General features: G+C 51.0%; 10 protein-coding genes across 10 annotated transcripts; 5 read left to right on the top strand and 5 right to left on the bottom strand.

Moving 5' to 3' along the window:
* Window positions 1–642: 642 nt before the first annotated feature.
* On the top strand, window positions 643–2404 carry N7532_011858 (Zn(II)2Cys6 transcription factor domain-containing protein; the record flags this gene model as incomplete). Its single annotated transcript, XM_056624349.1, has 4 exons — window positions 643–711; window positions 780–1283; window positions 1363–1503; window positions 1565–2404. The coding sequence occupies 4 exons, from the start codon at window positions 643–645 to the stop codon at window positions 2402–2404; spliced, it is 1554 nt and encodes a 517-aa protein (XP_056469337.1).
* Window positions 2405–2896: 492 nt separating this feature from the next.
* Window positions 2897–4903, bottom strand: N7532_011857 (putative AP-3 adaptor complex subunit mu; the record flags this gene model as incomplete). The annotated part of the gene is made up of 4 exons (XM_056624348.1): window positions 2897–3215; window positions 3245–4321; window positions 4387–4806; window positions 4860–4903. 4 exons carry the CDS (start codon window positions 4901–4903, stop codon window positions 2897–2899), a joined length of 1860 nt encoding a protein of 619 aa, XP_056469336.1.
* Window positions 4904–5131: 228 nt separating this feature from the next.
* Window positions 5132–5495, top strand: N7532_011856 (uncharacterized protein; the record flags this gene model as incomplete). The annotated part of the gene is made up of 2 exons (XM_056624347.1): window positions 5132–5237; window positions 5314–5495. The coding sequence occupies 2 exons, from the start codon at window positions 5132–5134 to the stop codon at window positions 5493–5495; spliced, it is 288 nt and encodes a 95-aa protein (XP_056469335.1).
* Window positions 5496–5966: 471 nt separating this feature from the next.
* On the bottom strand, window positions 5967–6752 carry N7532_011855 (uncharacterized protein; the record flags this gene model as incomplete). Its single annotated transcript, XM_056624346.1, has 1 exon — window positions 5967–6752. One exon carries the CDS (start codon window positions 6750–6752, stop codon window positions 5967–5969), a length of 786 nt encoding a protein of 261 aa, XP_056469334.1.
* A 705-nt stretch (window positions 6753–7457) lies between these two features.
* On the top strand, window positions 7458–11124 carry N7532_011854 (uncharacterized protein; the record flags this gene model as incomplete). Its single annotated transcript, XM_056624345.1, has 5 exons — window positions 7458–7556; window positions 7679–7705; window positions 7772–7912; window positions 7983–10940; window positions 11017–11124. 5 exons carry the CDS (start codon window positions 7458–7460, stop codon window positions 11122–11124), a joined length of 3333 nt encoding a protein of 1110 aa, XP_056469333.1.
* A 519-nt stretch (window positions 11125–11643) lies between these two features.
* Window positions 11644–13076, top strand: N7532_011853 (pepsin-like aspartic protease; the record flags this gene model as incomplete). The annotated part of the gene is made up of 3 exons (XM_056624344.1): window positions 11644–11988; window positions 12063–12935; window positions 12996–13076. 3 exons carry the CDS (start codon window positions 11644–11646, stop codon window positions 13074–13076), a joined length of 1299 nt encoding a protein of 432 aa, XP_056469332.1.
* A 154-nt stretch (window positions 13077–13230) lies between these two features.
* On the bottom strand, window positions 13231–14238 carry N7532_011852 (quinone oxidoreductase family protein; the record flags this gene model as incomplete). Its single annotated transcript, XM_056624343.1, has 1 exon — window positions 13231–14238. One exon carries the CDS (start codon window positions 14236–14238, stop codon window positions 13231–13233), a length of 1008 nt encoding a protein of 335 aa, XP_056469331.1.
* A 445-nt stretch (window positions 14239–14683) lies between these two features.
* On the top strand, window positions 14684–16370 carry N7532_011851 (MFS transporter; the record flags this gene model as incomplete). Its single annotated transcript, XM_056624342.1, has 3 exons — window positions 14684–14738; window positions 14796–16032; window positions 16085–16370. The coding sequence occupies 3 exons, from the start codon at window positions 14684–14686 to the stop codon at window positions 16368–16370; spliced, it is 1578 nt and encodes a 525-aa protein (XP_056469330.1).
* Window positions 16371–16410: 40 nt separating this feature from the next.
* N7532_011850 (putative C6 transcription factor) lies at window positions 16411–17928 on the bottom strand (the record flags this gene model as incomplete). The annotated part of the gene is made up of 1 exon (XM_056624341.1): window positions 16411–17928. The coding sequence occupies one exon, from the start codon at window positions 17926–17928 to the stop codon at window positions 16411–16413; it is 1518 nt and encodes a 505-aa protein (XP_056469329.1).
* A 425-nt stretch (window positions 17929–18353) lies between these two features.
* N7532_011849 (NAD(P)-dependent alcohol dehydrogenase) lies at window positions 18354–19652 on the bottom strand (the record flags this gene model as incomplete). Its single annotated transcript, XM_056624340.1, has 4 exons — window positions 18354–18506; window positions 18568–19349; window positions 19370–19424; window positions 19509–19652. 4 exons carry the CDS (start codon window positions 19650–19652, stop codon window positions 18354–18356), a joined length of 1134 nt encoding a protein of 377 aa, XP_056469328.1.
* Window positions 19653–19889: the final 237 nt, after the last annotated feature.

Here is a 19889-nt window from a genome sequence, read left to right as displayed (position 1 = left end):
AGAATTCGAAATTGGACACTAGATTGTCCTTATTTGGCTGGGCATTGATATCCCAGATAATTCTTGACTTGATTTATCGATGGATTGGAGCGACGAGAATTGCGGCGAACCTTGGAATCCACTCGTCTGCTACATCTGTAAATCGTTGATCGCTGCCTGGTACCCCGAGGTACCCGGGAATTGTAATGTTGTATATTTGCGATATCACACAGAAAACGAACAATAACGGCCCTGTGGCATACCAGTAGTAGGTATTCGGGCGGTGTTGACTGGAAACTCAGATGGACCAGGGTTGCCGCCTTCACATCAAAGACTAATTGCTCTTCCCCCCGCATGTTAAAAAAGGACTATGACCATCCCCTGATGGATCTCGCCAGACCGTACCACTGTTTTGATTACGCCTCAAACAAAAGTGAAACGACTCTACTCTACCTAGACCGATTTCAGTCGGTGTGACTGGGAAACGTCATGAGGCGCAGATCAGGCTGCCCCTCCGATGAGCAGGGGGCCAAAATTCCAGCCCCCAAAACATCGCAATCAGGACCGGCCTCTTCATCAAAGCGACGCCATATCAGGCCTGTGAGATTCGTACCGACTGTAGCATCTCGAATCTGGCGGATACGGACTACAAAGTGGGGAACGATGCCGAAACGAGGCGGCATTCCCTGGCAATCCAAGGGCTGCTGGACATGCAGGAAGCGGAAGATCAAGGTCGGTGCGGACTCAATCTCCGATCAACTCTTGCCGCTCGTCGACACTAACTGGATGTGGTGAACTAGTGCGACCAGAGGAAGCCGGAATGCGAACGGTGTATCAAGCGCGATATTCAGTGTCTCGGATACGAAAAAACTCGTACCTTCATCTACCATTCGTACGAGGAACCCGAGAAGAAACATGATGCGGGTAATCAGCTCCAGCGCATTGCTCGCACACACAAGGTGGCGCCCGTGAGGACTGTTGCGTCTGAGCCGATGATGCGTGAACAAGTCTTCTCTTCATTTGTCGATCTGTGCTTCCCAACCCACATGGATGTATCCAATGTCGATATGTGGCGCTTTTTGGTCCAGAACTTCTCCATACTCCCCGGAAAAAGCGATATGCTTGAGAAAACGATCTCCTCGGTATCATGTCTTTTTCTCGGGAAGATTAACCACGACGATCGCATGTTCAATCAGGGACTCAGACTATATAACAGTGCGGTGCGGCAGATGGCGAAAATGATCTCCCAGGATGCGTATAGTGATGATCTTGTCTATACTGCTGTCATCTTCCAGGAAATCGAGGTACATGGAGTTTCTTATATTCTTCCCAGTCTCTTGATCGCTTACTCGCAATATTGAACTAACACACATCGCATCAAAGAGCTGCTATTGCCCGAATGGACTGCAGACATGGCTGGCCCACATCAAGGGAGTGAACACATTATTGAAGCACTACCGTCACAAGGCGGTCAGCAATCCTCTGATCGAGGCTATATACCATCGGTACCAGAAACTACGAACGGTATGGCTGTCTATTTGTCGGTCTGTCTATTCAAAGCGTTGCTAAACTACTGCTTTTTCAGTTAATGTGCTCGTCTGCCATCAATATGCCTGCAGATGAATACAAATACATGACGGAAGAAGGCGATGGCTCTCCCTTATCTGAGTTACTCAAGGCCTTCGCGGAGTTGTCACCCATCAGTGTGAAAGTGCAATCAATTGATCCTTCAGATTATGATGCCTGTCAAGATTTGCTACAACACGGTGTCAGAGCCAAGGAGCAGCTTTTTGCATGGTATTCTGAGCACCATATGGCCGAAACCATATCCCCGAGCTCTCCAAGGCATTTCACAACTACCAATATGCCATCATCCAAGGGCCTATTCGAAGCTCCTTATTCTTTTACTTCCTTCGACTGTGTTTTGTTGCACATGTATTACTGGGCTGCACTAGCGATGCTGTTGCCGATGATCTTTCACGCAAAGACACTTATCAGATCTCATCGGAACAGTGGTATTCCAGCCGAGCTACTCAGTCAGGTCACAGATCCTTTTCTGGACGAGGATTATCTCTGCGCAGGTTTCTACGCCGATGAAATCTGCCGCTGTATGCCATACTGCATGCAAGACAAGATGAAGAATGCCGGATTCCATATGACATTGTTTCCCTTGTGTGCGGCCTCGCAGACTTATATCAACTTCGCCAACTTGGAGAAATTTGCTTGGTGCGTAAAGATCTTAGAGCAAGCGGACAGTCGTGGCCACGCGACTGCTCCTTACCTGGTTGATATATCTTGGAACAATTGGTTTCTGAAGAATGACTCTCGGCCAAACGTGATTGTCGCTTCATCGTTAAGGGAGATATTTCCAGACAACACACCCAGCAGAGAGCTACAGAATAGGATAGAACTGATAGATGAATGATGAATTACGCTTCTTTTCTGCCATTTTCCCTCGATAATTTACACCTATGCATCCTCTTGGGCGTGGCCCATGCCGCAATCTGCATCAAGCTTATGTTCCGGGTCAAGGGCCCGGGCTTGGTCGAGTGCTCATGTTACTTTGTTGGAACTGCTACTATCATATTCACACACCTCCTGGAACTTGCTTAGATCCAGTGTTATTGAAGAACAGGTCGAATGTGGCGCCATGTTCGATCCTATTGTCAAATTCACTTCAGCCACCTCAGCCTGGGCTTTCTCTGCACCAGGGCGGCCACTCTATTCTTCTATTCTTCTATTCTTCACAAAGGGTGGAAATGTACTGTTACTACTATATAACCGTCTACGCGATCGATTGCTCAGTCACCTTAGCAGCCAAAGGGGTGTAATTATACTAATGTCGATAAAATAGATATTCTCAATGGTATATCGTTACTCATGTTCTCCCTTATTGTCACCGAAAGACGGTCTGTCATCAGCATCGCCGCTCAACACCACGCCTGCTCACACAAAGATACTTGACACCCTTATATGGCTTGACACTTTCGCCGAGACCACGGCTTCGCCGTTGATCGATGTTCAAACTATCCACCTTTATCCCAGATGGAAGCCATCCCCGAACAGAGAAAGAGACAGATGCGGAGTTTGGCATGAGGTCGGCATTGATTTGGGCCTTTGTCCGGCGAGGTGTGGGGCGAGCAGTAGCTGAAGTCGAAAAGAACGCCGGAAGCTGAGAGGAGGCTGTAGTGTTGACTGGATTTTGAGACGAAGGAGTCGGAGTATGAGGTTTGGAACTATTGGGGGAGGGAGTTTTGGACTTCACAAGTGGTTCTGTGGAATCTTCTGCTGGAACGTCGTCTGCTTCTTCAGACAAGACGGCGCCAGATCGAGACGACTTTTTGGTTGACTTCTTTTTTTCTTTTTTCGCTTTGACGGATCTCGGACCTTCCTGGGAGTACCCGCAGTCGGGTCATTATAAGATGTAGGGGCTTCGTAATAGCCCTGCAGAAGATTCGCGTTGGCATCTTCATCAGCATCCTCAAGGCTGTCCTCAAAATCCTCATCGGCCGATGGATAGCCCGCGACAGTACAGCGCAGTGTTGCTGTACCTGCAATAGTTCCAGCATCACGGGTGGTGGGGACCCGCCATTCAAGCAAGCCAGTGGTAGGGGAGAACTGTGCATCGCCACGGCTAGCTTGCATATCCGTAATGTGTCGCACCGATTTAGAGATCGGTACACTCACCACAACCTCCTCCAGTACGGGCCCCGTGGGATTACCACCACCGCCGAGGAACGACGGAGTCGAAGTGCCAGAGCCCCCTCGCGAAGCCGCCAGTCGTGAGGACGTAGTTTGGCCAGGGAAGTTTGTGTTCAGCGTCAGTCGAACCTCAAAATCTGATCCCGAAAGGCCCAGAGACTTGCGAATGTCCACTATTGCGGGTAGAAACAGCTTCTCCATGTGACTTGGCGCTTGGTCAAGATCTGGATCAATCGGAAGTAGATCGACCTCGTAGCCCGCCAAGATAAATCGCCCGTCCGGTGGCACGAAGCTAAGTTCTCCTGGCCGCTCCCGCCACCGAGCGAGACGCACACAGGGGTGAAACACTGGGAGTTCAATTTTGCGGGCCAGTGTCTGTTGGCCACCTGGTGCGGATAGAGAAAGGTGCAGGTCCGGCACTCCTGATATCTTCGCGGTGAATGCAATCGTCCCGGAGACTAAAGCGGATAACAGTCGTCCAGACGGCGCCATTTTTACCGAAAGGGATTCAATGATATCGACGTAGAGTTCGTTCGATGTATGGCGCACCCCAGGTCGTCTCCAGGGAATTGCGGGACCCTGGGCAGCGCTACTTGCCGCCAATGACTGTTTCAAAGGGTTGCTCGATGGCGTGGAGGCACTATGCCATCATTTTAAGAGTCAGTTTCAATTTAATCTCTTTCAGACTGAGGTCAAATCACTTACCCGGGTACATTGATTCCTCCGAGGAGCTTCCCCATCCACCCCGGCACTTCAACCACTTCTTGTAAAGCATTGGGTTCCGTGTTGCATACTATCCCCGCGTCGCACATCTCATGTAGTAGTTGAGCGACTACATCGTAATTCGCTTGGATCTTTGTTGAAAGCAGTGGTGCGCCAACAAAGTCCTCGAGAACATCTACCACGCGGTGCAGAAATTCTAACACAAGTAGCGGTTCCGTGTCCACCTCCGTCACTGCAAGAAACAAAAGATTCGATTGAATGATTGAAAAAACCGTCACCGGTGGAGTTGTACCGGGGAGGTAGAGCAAGGAGGGGCGGGGAGTAGCATGGGCTAGGTAGAGGGGCAGGATGGCGGCTGCGGAGGGTGGACGGGATCGGTAGACATGCTCAACCAGAGGGGCGCTAAGACTGTCAGCTTTCACAATCCTGCTATTCGGCATTGGCCAAAAACTCACTTGTGCTCATCATATACGTAGACGGCATCGATCTCGCCGCTCATGGTGACTGTTGTCTGGGGTAAATGGTTCCGAGTTGGTATAGCTTGATGTCAAGCTGCCCGTTCTGCCGCTGAGTCCCGCCTTTTGATCACTTTTTGGCGGCGAGCGCAGCGCTTCCATCAATCTCTCGCTGGACTCTTTTGAACCGGCGAAGTTTGGCTGCAGCTCCTCACCGTATTCTGCGTGGGGGTACACTCCAGTTTTTCAATTGTTATATCCTCGAGAACACCATGGCACCACTGTCAGATAACCGCAGCTGGGACGTTCAGCCCAAGGATGCCAAACAAGCACTTGCGGAAGACAAATATGACGATTGCATGTCTTGCAAAGTGACGGGTATGTCTTATCATTTGCTCGGGATAAATTGGAGGTGAGGTATCCCAGAGCGCACTTGCTGATTCATATTGGGCAGGCTCTGCTGCTTTTATTGGACTTGGGGTCTACAGTTACTATACCGGCATGCAAAACCTACGGAAGCAAGAGAAGATCATTATGCAAGGCCCAACCAAATACAAGATGGGCTCGCGAAAGTTGGGGATTGCTACGATATCGGCTAGCTTGATAGGCGCGGGTCTCTGGCGAGCCTTCAACTGATCATACTATGCCAGGCGGATAGGTCCTAGGGGTCATGATCAACCGAGGCGTAAGACATGCCGAAACGATTGATAGTGATCCACAGGCTGTTCGGACCATTTATTGGTGGAAGACCAGAACCCTCGGATTGGAGTATCTGTACTATATATTTAATTGATATACTATCACGGATTAATGATAGATGCCATACGGGTATCACCAAGACCACCGCCTATCCTCTATATGCTAGTAGAACAGTAGAACGGAAGTTCAGAAGCCAAAATGAAAATGCATCAGGGAAGAGTGAAAAGGAAAATTAAGAAAGGAAAAGTAAAAAATGAAAAGACCCAATAATGCAGTAAAACCATATGCAAGAATTCTCCTCCCTAGTATGCATCCGAGAAAGCTCCCGATAATCCAGCGAACTGCTTTATGACAATCGGAATTGGAAAATCGTCCCTTCGTCAACGTCGTGTAGTTCGGTGGGTATTTCTAGTTGAATCGTCCACGCTTCCCGCCACCAAACATATCCTTTCCATTGGCCATTCCAGACAGATCAAAGAAGTCTGGGAAAGTGTGCTTTCTCTTGGATCCAAGACCAGTCGGGGGTTCTCGCGTGGCAGGGCGTGCGTTCGATCGGGGGAGATTGTTGTGGCGAAGGGGCTGGCGCGAGTTCCGTGGCATGACCGATACGCTAACGGGGGCGCCGTCTTGCGAAGGCGGGGTAGTGCTGTCTGACTGGATATCCATATCGAGGTCCTGATAGTGAGGAAATGTCGGCCCAGCAGTGAATGTGAAAAGTGCTGGAGAGGCACTAGGGACCTCTTGTGGCTGTGGCGTTGAGACTGTGGTTTCCGGTCGAGGGGTCGAGGGAGGTGCTGGAGCAGCTGGCGGTCGGGTGGTGGCTTCGGAGGAGGGCGAGTCTTTGCGAGTGGTTGCGGGCGTTGAGCTTCGGTCGCACTTATCACTTTCACCACGGTCATCGTCGTCGCCGGTCTGTGACGCAGTCCCATCACACTTCTCTGTTGCCCATTGTCGAACCCTCCACCCCTCCCCATCACCAAGGCCAAGGTTTTCCCGATCAAGGAAGAGAAGTAGATCTTCTATGGCCTCCTGGTAGCCAGCTTGCTTGGCTTGTGCTTGTTCACACACCGCATTCTTGTAAAGGTTGGTGACGGACAAAGCGGCGGCTTTGAAAGACTGGAGGAGTTGTTCCGGCGGCTGGGGGCGGGGTGTAGAGCTCGGGAGCGAGGTATTTAACGATCTCATGGAATCCATGATCTTCAGATGAAGTATCGGTACTCTATGAGCTTGGGAGATCAAGAAGAGAGCTGTCGTTTCTGGTAACCTTCAAATAGGGCCAGGCGTGTTTAGGCGGCACCTCCAAAGGCGGAGTATTTTGTACGGCAGTAGTGACCCAATAATATGGAAGATTCTGCGTACAGTGTAAAAATACAAGTGCCGACAAGAAGCCCAAAAATTCCGTCGGCGACGAGGATGCCCCAAGGCGGAGTTCGCAAGTGTTGACGCAGAGGGGAACTTGCTGGCGAGTACCCGATGGCTGCAGCTGATCGCTTTTTTGCACAGACCCGATTTGCACTGGCCCGGTAACGTGACCCCACCTTCCGGATAATCTCATCTTCCGCACAGCCGTGCTGAGTCATCAGCTGAGCTAAGCGCCGGTCCAATCAGCGCGTGACGGGCACCGCGAGGAATACGGCATCGCGGCGCGAGGTTCCTTGCTCCGAGATCTCGAAAAGCACCCTCTATTCATTGCCTCCATTCACTACGGCGCTTCGCCATCCCCTATTGTTTTTCTCTACACGCGCGTCTTGGAGCAGTTAATCCCAATTGCCCCATAGCCCTGTTTGTTTCAAGGCTGGTCAGCTCTGGAATTTTATCTCGCACCGACACACTTCGACTGACGAGACGACGTGCTTCTTCCACCACTATTTGCGCTAGGCGCGCATCGTTGAATCCAACATGGCTCCAGCCGCCACCGACTCGCCATCCCAGGCGGACACGCCTATGACCGATGCAAATGATGACGCTATTCCCTCGGTCCCCGTGGACGCGCTCACGGTATGTGATAATAGTTCCCCTCCCTCTGGCTTTCATGACGCAAGTGTCGCATTGCTTTGTCTTGGATCTCCCACGATCATGCGGGGTGCCCTAGGCGTGCTCTAATACTTTGTTTTCATCAGAGTCAACAAGACACTCCTGACTACACCGTAAGGGTTCCCGTGACCGCCGTACCTCTTTGCACAACACGAACTAATAACTTACTACTACTACAGGACTCCGATACCAACCCTAATACTACGGCGAGCAGCGTTGCAGGTGACACCACAGAGGATGGACGTCGACGCCGGTCAGAAGCTACCCAACTCCGAAAGAGTATTTTGGGCAAGAAACACGGTCGTCTGGATGAGTCAAAGGTATGGTTGGCAGTGCTTCTATTCACACATTATCTTGAGAATTGCTGCTAAAATTGAATACGCTCAACAGGAAGATGACTCCATTCGCCGATTTCGATACTTACTTGGCCTCACCGATCTGTTCCGTCATTTCATCGAAACCAACCCGAACCCGCGCATCCAGGAGATCATGGCCGAGATTGACCGACAGAACGCGGAGAGTGAGGCAAAGGCTCGCAAGGGGTCCGCACGCACTGGTGGTGCCGGCGGTGACAGACGCCGTCGAACCGAGCAAGAGGAGGACGCCGAACTCCTCCAGGACGAACGCAGTGGCGGCGAAACCACCACAGTGTTCCGGGAATCACCTGCTTTCATCCACGGTGAACTCCGTGACTACCAAATTGCCGGTCTCAACTGGCTTGTCTCCCTTCATGAGAATGGTATCTCCGGTATTCTGGCCGACGAGATGGGTCTTGGAAAAACTCTACAGACTATTTCGTTCCTTGGTTACCTGCGCTATGTTTGCAGCATCTCTGGACCACATCTAGTCGCCGTGCCCAAGTCGACTCTGGACAACTGGAAACGAGAGTTTGCCAGATGGACGCCCGATATTGATGTGCTGGTTCTCCAGGGTGACAAGGACGAGAGACAGCGCCTGATCACCGAGCGCCTGGCCGACGAGAACTTCGACGTTTGCATCACCAGCTACGAAATGATCCTCCGAGAGAAGTCCGCACTGAAGAAGTTGCCATGGGAGTATATCATAATCGATGAGGCTCACCGTATCAAAAACGAGGAATCTTCCTTGTCCCAGATCATCCGTCTCTTCAACTCCCGCAATCGTCTTCTCATTACGGGTACTCCTTTGCAAAATAACCTGCATGAATTGTGGGCTCTGCTCAACTTCTTGCTGCCAGATGTCTTTGGTGACTCGGAGGCATTTGATCAGTGGTTCTCAACTCAGGATTCGGATCAAGACACCGTTGTGCAACAGCTTCACCGTGTCCTTCGTCCATTCCTCCTGCGACGTGTGAAGAGTGATGTGGAGAAGAGCCTTCTGCCTAAGAAAGAGCTGAACCTTTACGTGCCCATGTCCGAGATGCAGAGGAAATGGTACCAGAAGATCTTGGAGAAGGATATCGATGCCGTCAACGGCGCAGCAGGCAAGCGCGAATCTAAGACTCGTCTGCTCAACATTGTGATGCAACTCCGGAAATGCTGTAATCACCCTTATCTCTTCGAAGGAGCCGAACCTGGCCCTCCATACACGACAGATGAGCATCTTGTGTACAACTCCGGGAAGATGAATATCCTTGACAAGTTGCTCAAGCGCATGCGGGCCGATGGTAGCCGAGTCCTCATTTTCTCACAGATGAGTCGTGTTCTGGATATCCTGGAAGATTACTGTGTTTTCCGGGACTACAACTATTGCCGTATCGACGGCACCACGGCCCATGAGGATCGTATTGCTGCTATCGATGACTACAACAAGCCAGGCTCAGACAAGTTCGTCTTTCTGCTGACTACTCGTGCGGGTGGTCTGGGTATCAACCTTACAACTGCCGACATTGTCGTTCTTTTCGATAGCGACTGGAACCCCCAGGCCGATCTCCAGGCCATGGACCGTGCTCACCGCATTGGACAGACCAAACAAGTCAAGGTGTTCCGTTTTGTTACGGAAAACGCTATTGAAGAGAAGGTTCTCGAGCGTGCGGCCCAAAAATTGCGCTTGGATCAGCTTGTCATCCAACAAGGTCGCGCTCAGCAACAATCGAAGAATGCCGCTTCAAAGGATGAGCTTCTCGGTATGATCCAGCACGGTGCTGCGAACGTATTCAGCGAAAGGGGCACCGGTGATCCCTCTGGCAAGATGGATGATATTTCTGAAGACGATATCGAGGCTATTTTGGCCAAGGGTGAAGAGCGAACGGCAAAATTGAACCAAAAATACGAAAAGCTCGGCATCGATGATCTTCAAAAATTCAGCTCCGAAAGCGCGTACGAGTGGAACGGACAGAATTTTACCGAGCGCAAGAAGGACATTGGTATGACTTGGATCAACCCGGCCAAGCGAGAGCGCAAGGAGCAGTTCTACTCTATCGACAAGTATTACCGCCAGGCTCTAGCAACGGGTGGCCGGACTGCTGATACAAAGCCCAAGGCTCCGCGAGCCCCGAAGCAAGTCAGCGTGCACGATTGGCAATTTTTCCCTCCCGGACTGCAGGAGCTGCAGGAGAAAGAGACCGCTAACTTCCACAAGGAGATTGGCTACAAGGCTCAGCTTCCGGATGGCCCAGAGGAAGAACTGAGTGAACGCGAGGCGGAGCGAGACCTGGAGCAACAGGAAATTGACAATGCCCAGCCGTTGACTGAGGAAGAACAGGCTGAAAAGGCACGCATGTCCGAAGAAGGTTTCTCGCATTGGAACCGTCGTGATTTCCAACAGTTTGTCAACGGCTCGGCCAAGTTCGGACGCACCGACTACGTCGGAATTGCGACAGAGATCGATAGCAAGGAACCCGATGAGATTGAAGAGTATGCTCAAGTTTTTTGGGAGCGGTACACCGAAATCCAGGACTACCCCAAGTATCTCCGCGTGATCGACCAGGGAGAGGAAAAGCTGCGCAAGATGAACCACCAGCGCAAGATGCTTCGTAAGAAGATGGAGATGTACCGTGTGCCCTTGCAGCAGCTTAAGATCAATTACACGGTGTCGACTACCAACAAAAAGGTTTACACTGAAGAAGAGGATCGGTTCCTTCTGGTTATGCTCGACAAGTACGGTGTCGAGGGTGACGGTCTCTACGAGAAAATCCGAGACGAAGTTCGTGACTCACCTCTTTTCCGCTTTGACTGGTTCTTCCTCAGCCGCACACCAGTCGAGATCGGTCGACGCTGCACCACCCTCCTCAACACCGTGGCGAGGGAGTTTGAGCCTGAGGGCAAGGTCAATGGAGAGGGGAAGTCCCGTGGTCGAGACCGAGAGGAAGACGATGAGAACGATGACGTAGCCCCGCCTGCAAAGAAGCGTGCTAAGAATGGCACTACTGTAAGTGGTGTTCCCTTGCCTTGACTGACAGCCGTCAACATCCTGTCAAATGCAGTGAAACTGATTCTTGCCACAGACCAAGCAGGCCAAGCTTCCCAAGGCTGGCAGCAAAACAGCCTCAGCCTCCACCTCACGGGCGCCCAGTGTCTCGAACGCGCCCAAGTCCAAGCGTGGAAAGAAATAATTTCTTTCAGTTGTGGTTTCATGCGCGTCCTTTGTCAACAATAGTTTTGCTTTTCCCAAGGGGGGTCGGTAGTATGGGCTTCGGAGCGGAGAAATGGCGTTAGCAGATGTTTTTCAACGTGTATTTGCAAATTCAATAGAAAGCTCTTTTTGATGGTACGCCCTTTCCCCCAAGGTAATCTGGCATTGCTTATCCGGTGCCCCTGCAGCATGAGCCACGCCCCGCCGGCCTGATACACTCGCAGCGCCGATCACCAGCCGCGATGTTACGTCGACCGTCAGTGGACAGCCCGACGCACGCTAATTATCCTGTCACCTGCAATGACGACAGAGAACGGTTTCGAATACTGGTCCAACTGACCGAGAAACTATGATTGGCATAAAAGGCCCTTCGCGTCCTGGTTTAAGGCTTTGACGCCCCCCTGAGTAATCATCTAATCTCCGAAGTACTTAAGACGCGATAGTTGCAATGTCCATTGTCAAATTTCTCAAATCCAAATTGGTTCGCAAATCTCCCACCATGCCTGCTACCAGGATCAAGGTCGTACCGAATCCTCGCTATCAAAAGTCCGGCACCAAATCGTATGTGTATGCGATGCGCAAGTATGGCTTCAACCCGACCAAGGAGGGGCCCTATTTCATAGGCACGAGGATGCAACAGACTGGTCGCCAGTTCACCGACAAGCCGGTCGGAGGCCGGGTGCACTCCCGTCAGGTTCTACAGAAGAAAAGTGCCGATGATCATGTCGGACAGGTCGGTGCCGACGATGTGCAGAACGATGCCATGTATCTGGCCGAGGTTGGCATTGGGACGCCAACGCAGAACCTAATTCTTGATTTCGATACCGGATCAGCTGATCTTTGGGTGAGACTTGCTCACATTTCGTTCTTTTGACTTGCACATTCTAACGTATGATCGTATCGCTAATCATGTCTCAGGTCTGGTCTACAAAGCTACCTTCAGTCACCTTGTCTCAGCACAAGAATCATACGGTATTCGATCCAAGCAAGTCCAGTTCTTTCAAAGAAAAGGATGGCTCAACTTGGAGGATTTCCTATGGAGATGGATCTTCTGCAGCAGGAACAGTGGGCAATGACAATGTCAATGTTGGTGGTGTGGTCATCAAAGGCCAGGCTATCGAGCTGGCAGACTCGATGACGGCACAGTTTGCAAGTGGTGCCGGAGATGGACTACTCGGCCTTGCCTTCAGCAATATTAACACCGTGAAGCCGAAAGCAGTTGCAACTCCTGTTGAGAACATGATTACTCAGTCAGATATCCCAAGGTCCAGCGCACTTTTCACCGCAAAGTTAGGGTCATGGCGCGATTCAGATGAGCCTGACAAGGGAAAAACGTTCTATACTTTTGGTTTCATTGATCAGGAAACCGTGAAGGAGGCCGGTGAGGAATTGTACTATACCCCCGTCGACAAGAGCCAAGGCTTCTGGCTGTTTGATTCGGCTTCTGCGACGGTAAATGGGAAATTCATTACTCGCTCTGGGAACAAAGCCATCGCGGATACGGGGACGACTTTGGCCTTGGTAGACGACGAGACTTGCAAGACCATCTACGATGCGATCGAGGGCGCTGTTTATGACCAGGACAGCCAGGGATACATTTATCCGACCAATACACCGGCTGATAAGTTTCCAGTCGTGTCGTTCGCTGTTGGTGACAAGCAGTTCGTTGTCCAGAAAGAGGATCTAGGATTTGCCGAAGCAAAATCTGGCTATGTTTATGGTGGGATTCAAAGCCGTGGCTCTATGACTATGGATGTTCTGGGTGATACCTTCTTGAAAGCAGTCTATGCGGTAGGAACCTCGGACAGCACTCCATTTCATATTTGACATGCTAACTCAAGGCTGATCTAGGTATTTGACGTGGGAAACCTACGTTTCGGCGCTGTGCAGAGGAAGGAGCTTCATCAGAACCTTTGTCCGCCTCCTCAATAGATAGACAGCAGCCAAAGCCTGGCTACGCTTATTCTTCTCTTAGTTAGAAGATACTTCAGGCTGTTTCATCCAGGATCATAAGGACACAGATCAGATAAATTTCACGATTTTCAGTTCAGTTTCCATCGTAGGCATCTCTTTGAAAGCTTCCTCATCAAGACATGTCAATCACGACTTTTTGTGCCGTTTTCTTATATCCATCTTCAATAGCCTCATCCAATTTCACTGTCCCGAAAGTCTCTTCAGGGAGTGCTTTCAATAATCCTCGGTCAATCCAAGTGTTCACAGATCGTAGATACCCAGCCGTATCTTCAAGTGTGCGAGCAACCGAGTTACACCCGAGTAGTGTGATCTCCTTGCGATATCCTTGGAACACATCAAATGAGAGCCTTCTGCTGACAACCCCTCTAGGTGCCGCAATCCAGATGTAACGGCCTTGGAAGGCCAACTTCTCCACCGCAGCCGACATCAGATCCATGTCTCCTACGGTGTCAATGACAACATCAATCCCTTTGTCACTTGTCAAGGTTGATATGTTTTCGGAGAGGGATATACCTGGACTATCAGAGACCAGAACTATATCAGGATTAGAGACTGGCCGTCGGACAGCAGTCAAAACACGCTTGCACCCCATTGCACGGGCCATTTGTGCTGCTGCTGACCCGACAGCTCCATTCGCTCCAAGCACGAGAACCACATCATTTTCGGAGACCCGAGCTTTGGTTAGACAAAGGTGCGCAGTGGTAAATGGTACACCGACTGTCGCAGCCTGAAGTAAGGACATCGTAGTCGGGATCTCGACAAGAGCGTTTTGCGGTATCAAACAATATTGTGCATGCGTTCCATCGGTGTCGAAGCCGAGGCTCGAGCCGCTAGACCCATATACATTTTTCCCAATCCATGATTTTGACTCTTCGGAATTGCTTGATATATCCACTACGGTACCGGAATAGTCACGGCCGGGGATTCGAGGGTAGGTGGTGGATGGAAATAGTCCTTGCGCATTAAGCCTATCCGATGGTTGTATGGAGGCGTATTTGACGTGAACGAGGGCGTGGTCCGGCTTCAATTTCGGGATTGGCACTGATACCATTTCAGATTTGACAAGGTCTGTTTCTGAGGCGCGCTTCAACTGGAGTGCATTCATGCTAGCGAGTTCCATCTCGGCGGATTTGTTGTTTGTCGCAGTCGATCTCTGGTGCAGCAGGATGCTAATTGATCACTGCCGCGGACGACGGACGGGTTTATATCTTATTCAGGATTTATCTTGTGAACCGGATATACCCACCAAGGCGGTAATCTTTTCCTAATTGTTCTCTCGTGACACAAAGCTTTTCGGGGAATTTGTTGCTGCGATCATACACTCGGCACTGCTTCTCCGAGAACGGCGACCGGGCCGTGCGGACCGCGCGGCCCACGCGGTCGCCGGCATTAGAGTTATCAATCAGATTAAGAGCGCCAGATGCGACAAGGCTTGATATTCAGGGCGATGTAGGAGCGGAGCTCGGCAATTTCCCTTCCATTTAACTCCGGGTTTGCTTTTTCTCTCCTATAAGATATTCGACATTAATTGTCGCTCTTCGGGCCAGTCGCCTGCACAGTCCGTGATGGAGGCAAGTATTCCCGGCAAGGAAGAGCGAGACAGCCAGAGCGTCGATCCAAGTATCTCTTCAATAAAATCCGAATTATGAATTTCCGCTTAACTAATGCAATCTGCAGCTATGAACACAGCCGAGGACACGATAGCCAACAGAGGACCCGTCACACCGAGCTCACAGAGTGAAGACCCCGAAGTGAGAAGCGAGAAACCAACTCCCGTTGGCCTGCAAACGAAATTTTTCCATGAAATGACTTTTGTTTTTGTCGTTTGCGCTGCCCAGTTGATGACACAAGCGGGCCTGTCCCTTTCGATCGCTCCTCTTCAAGTCATCAGTACAAGTTTCGACACCTCTCCTAAAGACCTCACATGGGCCTCTGCCTCATACAGTATGACCGTTGGAACTTTCATCTTCGTTTCGGGAAGACTGGGTGACGTATATGGTCACCGGCTGCTATTCATCATTGGTTTCATGTGGTTTGGTCTCTGGTCTCTCTTGGGAGGGTTTGCTGTGTGGTCGAACCTCAGATTCTTCATCTGCTGCAGAGCATTGCAAGGCATCGGTCCAGCCCTGCTTCTTCCCAACGCTGTGGCAATCCTCGGAAGGTTTTATCCACCTGGCCGTCGGAAGGGAATGATGTTCTGCCTTTTTGGAGCTGTTGCACCTGGAGGCTTCACTCTCGGCGCGACTTTCTCGTCTTTGCTCGCGGAGCGTGTATGGTGGCCGTGGGGGTATTGGATTTCTGGCATCGTGTGTTTCATATTTGCAGTGCTCGGATTCTTTGTGATCCCTTACGTCGCGCAGCAGAAGCCACGTGAAGATCTCTCCACTTTCGAGCGGCTTGACACCTATGGTGCGATCACTGGTGTCTCGGGTCTTATTCTGATCAACTTTGCTTGGAACCAGGCGTCAGTAGTTGGTTGGAAGGCCCCATACACCTATGTGTTGTTGATCGTTGGTATTCTCACCATTGTATTATTCTTGTTTATGGAATGCAGGGCTTCTTATCCACTGCTTCCTCGATCGGTCCTCGTGGGCGAGACAGGCTGGGTCCTTGGATGTGTTGCTGCCGGATGGTCGAGTTTCGGTGTCTTGGTCTTTTATTACTATGAAATCCTGGAGAACTTGGAGGGGAACAGCGGTCTGTTGGTGACGGCCAAATGGGCTGGAGCCTCCGCGTCTGGAGCGTGCGCTGCTGTGATCACAGGCCTGCTGCTTGGTCGCATCCCTGCGAGCGTGATCATGTTTGTTGCTATGTTAGCCTTCTCCGCCGGTCAAGCGTTGTTGGCTTCAATGCCGATTGGCCAGATATACTGGGCCAACGCTTTTGTGATCATGCTGGTCACACCATGGGGAATGTGAGTATTCCTGGCAATCGTCTTCCAAGTCAGCAGCTCTAATCTAATGCAGGGATATGTCTTTCCCATCGGGAATTCTGATTTTGAGCAATGCTATGCCGCAACAGGATCAGGGTGTTGCCGGGTCGCTTGTGAACACAGTTGTGAACTACTCTATATCGATGGGTCTCGGGTTTGCCGGTGTTGTTGAACATTATGTGAGCAATAATGGCGACGACATACTCAAAGGATATCGAGGAGCCACATATATGGGCGTTGGTCTCGCTGGTTTTGGTACCTTGGTCGCTACCTGCTTCATGATCGTGACCTGGATAAATTCCAGGAAGGGGTTTTCATAGACATAATTCTCCCAGGGACCGTAAATTGGCAGTATATAATTCAATCATAATGGAGGCTGAATTCCATGGCCCATAAAGTCTCCAGGTCGAAGGGTAGCTGAGCTGCTAGCGACGGGCTCATTGCTGCGATATCTTGTGCTAACTGGTCCGTCATCTGCGAGTCGGCAATTTCGGGCGCTTCAGTTCCCACGATACGTTCAAGGGCCTCGACCCCCTTTTTCTTCTTATTCAGCGAAGCTCGGACAAGTTGTCGTGCCGTGGAAAGTGCTTCCTTCGCCAGATGAGTGTCTAAGTGGTCGACGATCAACTCCAGGGTATCCATCGTCTCTCCGAGGATTTCGCAACTCGTTGGCGTATCTATGGCGAGAAGGGTACATGCGAACTGAAAGATGGATCCGACCACATTCCACCAAGGCTTATTTTGGCTCACTAGTCTCCTTGCTGCTGCCAGGGCGTGCCGTCCAGCAGCAATGACTTTCTCGTTATGGTCAGGCTGAATCTTTGAATCTAGAACCCGAAGTCGGCGGTAGATTCCGAGCACCAGATCTGTCTTCACTAACACCAGAAAGTCATGCTCGAGCGTGATTTCGCTTATCCGCTCCAAGGACGATAATAACTCTTGTGTCAAGGCTACTGTTTCTCCTGCATGCTGGCTGAGAGGTAGGGTGGTGATCAAGTTGCACAGCTGTGGGGTAAAGTCCATCCGGCGACACTCTTCATCCGTATGTTCGAGTACCTGATGATTGGTTGCCATTATAGATCTTCCGTACTCGAAGGCAATTAGTATATGAAGACAATGTGCCACCTGGGCCGTCTTGTTCGCGATGCTAGATGTTAGCTGGTTCAGTGTGTTTCCCGTTGTCTGCAGGACAGATTCGGGCGTGCGGTGAAGACCAGTTGCTTCGACAAGATGCATTATGCTACAACTGGAAATCCATGTCACATGAGGCCTCCCTGTACAGCGAATATAAAGAGTGCGTAGGATCCAGGCCGCAATCTGTTCAGCTGATGGAAACCGGCTGATAGTACAGTCCTCGAGGACCTTTTTTGCATGTAGAACAAGCCACATTTCCATATCCTCTTCTAGGCCTCCATTGAATAAAGACGCCAAGGCAATCACGCCACTGGCAATAGCTTCAAAAACCATGTCTTGCAGTTGCCCGTGCCAATGCCTCTCACATTTCGTGTAAAATGCATCCATGTCGAGAAACCCAAACACAGGGTGAATTATGGAGGCGTATGCATCGATCAAGCTTCTTGTCGAGTTCCAGGAGATACGTTCGGCTATCTCAGGCTGCACGGCACAGGGTGGCTCCTTGCGGATGCCGGTATGGTATGCAAATGAATGCAGGCGTGGGGGTTTTGTCGCATGGACTTCCATTCCGACATAGAGCGGGAACGCAATGGAGGAGTATCTCCCCACATATCGCCCTTTTGAAGGTTCAAGGACACCGGGGGTAATAGGAGCATCTGCATTTTCCTTCGAGATATCCGGCGAGTGGTTCACGCGAGCCAGCTTCGCGACTGGCTGGACAGATGAGTCGCTGGGCGGGTTCATCCTCTTTTGTGAGGTGCTCTGATTGCTTTCGCCATAGCTGCAATTGTAGTCGTATCCTTTGCAGATATTGCAAGGTAATTTCCCATCACATTTCCTCTTCCGTCGCCGGCAAGGCAAACACGCTTGTCTCGACCGTTGTCGCACGGGCACGGAAGGAAGAGACGCGCTCGTTAAACCCTCATAGGAGGGATGGGACATAATCCTCAATTGTGATCAGGAAAGCTTCAGTGTTGTAACGGGCGGGCGGTGTTTGACGTTGAATGAGGGTAACATAACATGCCAGCCAGGTGAGGTGGGAATCCGTCCCGTCCACGTGACCTGACAGGGCAACAAACGTCCACTATATATAAACAACCATCGGATATAAATTTCGCCAGCACAGTGTACCCTAGGATGTCACATGTATACAGTGCACGAATACGATATTAAATTTCCGTCCATTTGAGGATTGGCTTTATGACCTTGCCTTTATGCAGGTCCTCTAATGCCTCGTCCAGCGAATCTGCCGCGTAGACTCGGGCCAACCTATCGACCGGAAATTTGCCCTGCTTATACCAATCGACCAATTGCGGAATGAGCTGCGTAAAGTGTCAGCACCCAGGAAAACAGATATTCGTTTAAGTTCAGCTGCTCACTCACCTTGGCTGGGTTTGCAGACCCCTCAATTGCACCGATGATGCGCTTGCAGTTGACCATGAATTCCAGCGGGTCGATCTTGAGCGACGATCCACCTGGGGCAACACCTACAATGGCAAGAACCCCTTCATGGCCCAAGGCTTTCACAGAAGACTCTAGCAGAGCCACCACGCCTGTTGTGTCCAGAATCTGGTCGACTCCACCCGGGAAAAGTGCGCGAAGCCCCTCGTCCAGCGTGGCGACGCTCTTGGTGTTCAAGGTATATGAAGCACCGAGTGTTCTGGCCAACTCAAGCTTCGCATCAACGATATCCACTGCCACGATATTCTCGACACCCTGAGCCCGGGCAGTCATTAGCGCCGCCAGTCCGACCGCTCCCATTCCCAGAACAGCGAGACAACTTGTCGGCTTAGGTTTCAGGATGTTCAGAATGGTGCCCGCGCCCGTGAGATAACCACATCCCAGAGGCGCCAACGATGCCAGATCTTCCTCGATAATGCTGGTGGAGGGCTTAACTACAGACCCTTCCGATACAATGGCCAGCTTGCTCAACGAAGATTGACCGAAAAATTGGCCTCGAAAGGGTTGGCCCGTTGGAGATTTGATGGGTGAGTCGACCGCCGATATCCCTCGCGCGCCTCCGAAGCTGATCGCGGTCATATTGCGACAGAAGCCATTGCGTTCCTCATGACAAGCACAGCAGCTGTTGCAACTGGTGAAGCTAAGAAATACTAGGTCGCCTTCTTGCAGCGTCTTATCCTTGACTGCGCCGCCAATGCGGCGTACTACCCTGCTCCCTCGTGACCAAGAACTGCAGGGAAATCCCCGACAGGCATGGCGCCTTGCTGAACGACAATGTCCTATAATAATCTCTCTTAGAATCAATTTGGATCAAGGGCTTCGTGGATCCGACATCACAGTGCCTGCATAGATGGATTCCTTACAGTATGACAGAGGCCCGTATACATCATCTCAATCAGGACCTCATTGTCCCGAACTTCGTCCAAAACCACATCGCGAAGAACAAATGGCGAGCCGGGAGCCTCCACCACAAATGCTTTTGTTGGAATCTGGCGTTCGGGAATCATGGTTGGGGAGGTTGGGGGGGAAGCGAGTTTGGGGTTTGTGGACCCTAGGAACTGCGTCAGAGGGTGAAATATGGGAGAAAACGGCGGAAGGATGATATTTGGAAATCAACATCTATCAGTAATTGAGATCCGAGGGAGGACCTCAGCCTTTATAGCAAATCATTTGAATCGAGTTGCAGGCGGAAAAAAAAACCAAGATCATTTTGCGGGTCCTTCCCCGCAGAACCGACGCATCGA

The sequence above is a fragment of the Penicillium argentinense genome, assembly GCF_028826775.1.
Source record: "Penicillium argentinense strain IBT 30761 chromosome Unknown utg000011l_segment0_segment0, whole genome shotgun sequence".
Classification (NCBI taxonomy): Eukaryota; Fungi; Ascomycota; class Eurotiomycetes; order Eurotiales; family Aspergillaceae; genus Penicillium; species Penicillium argentinense.
The sequence above is the reverse complement of the archived record's forward strand: the minus strand, read 5'-3'. Positions and strand labels throughout refer to the sequence as shown.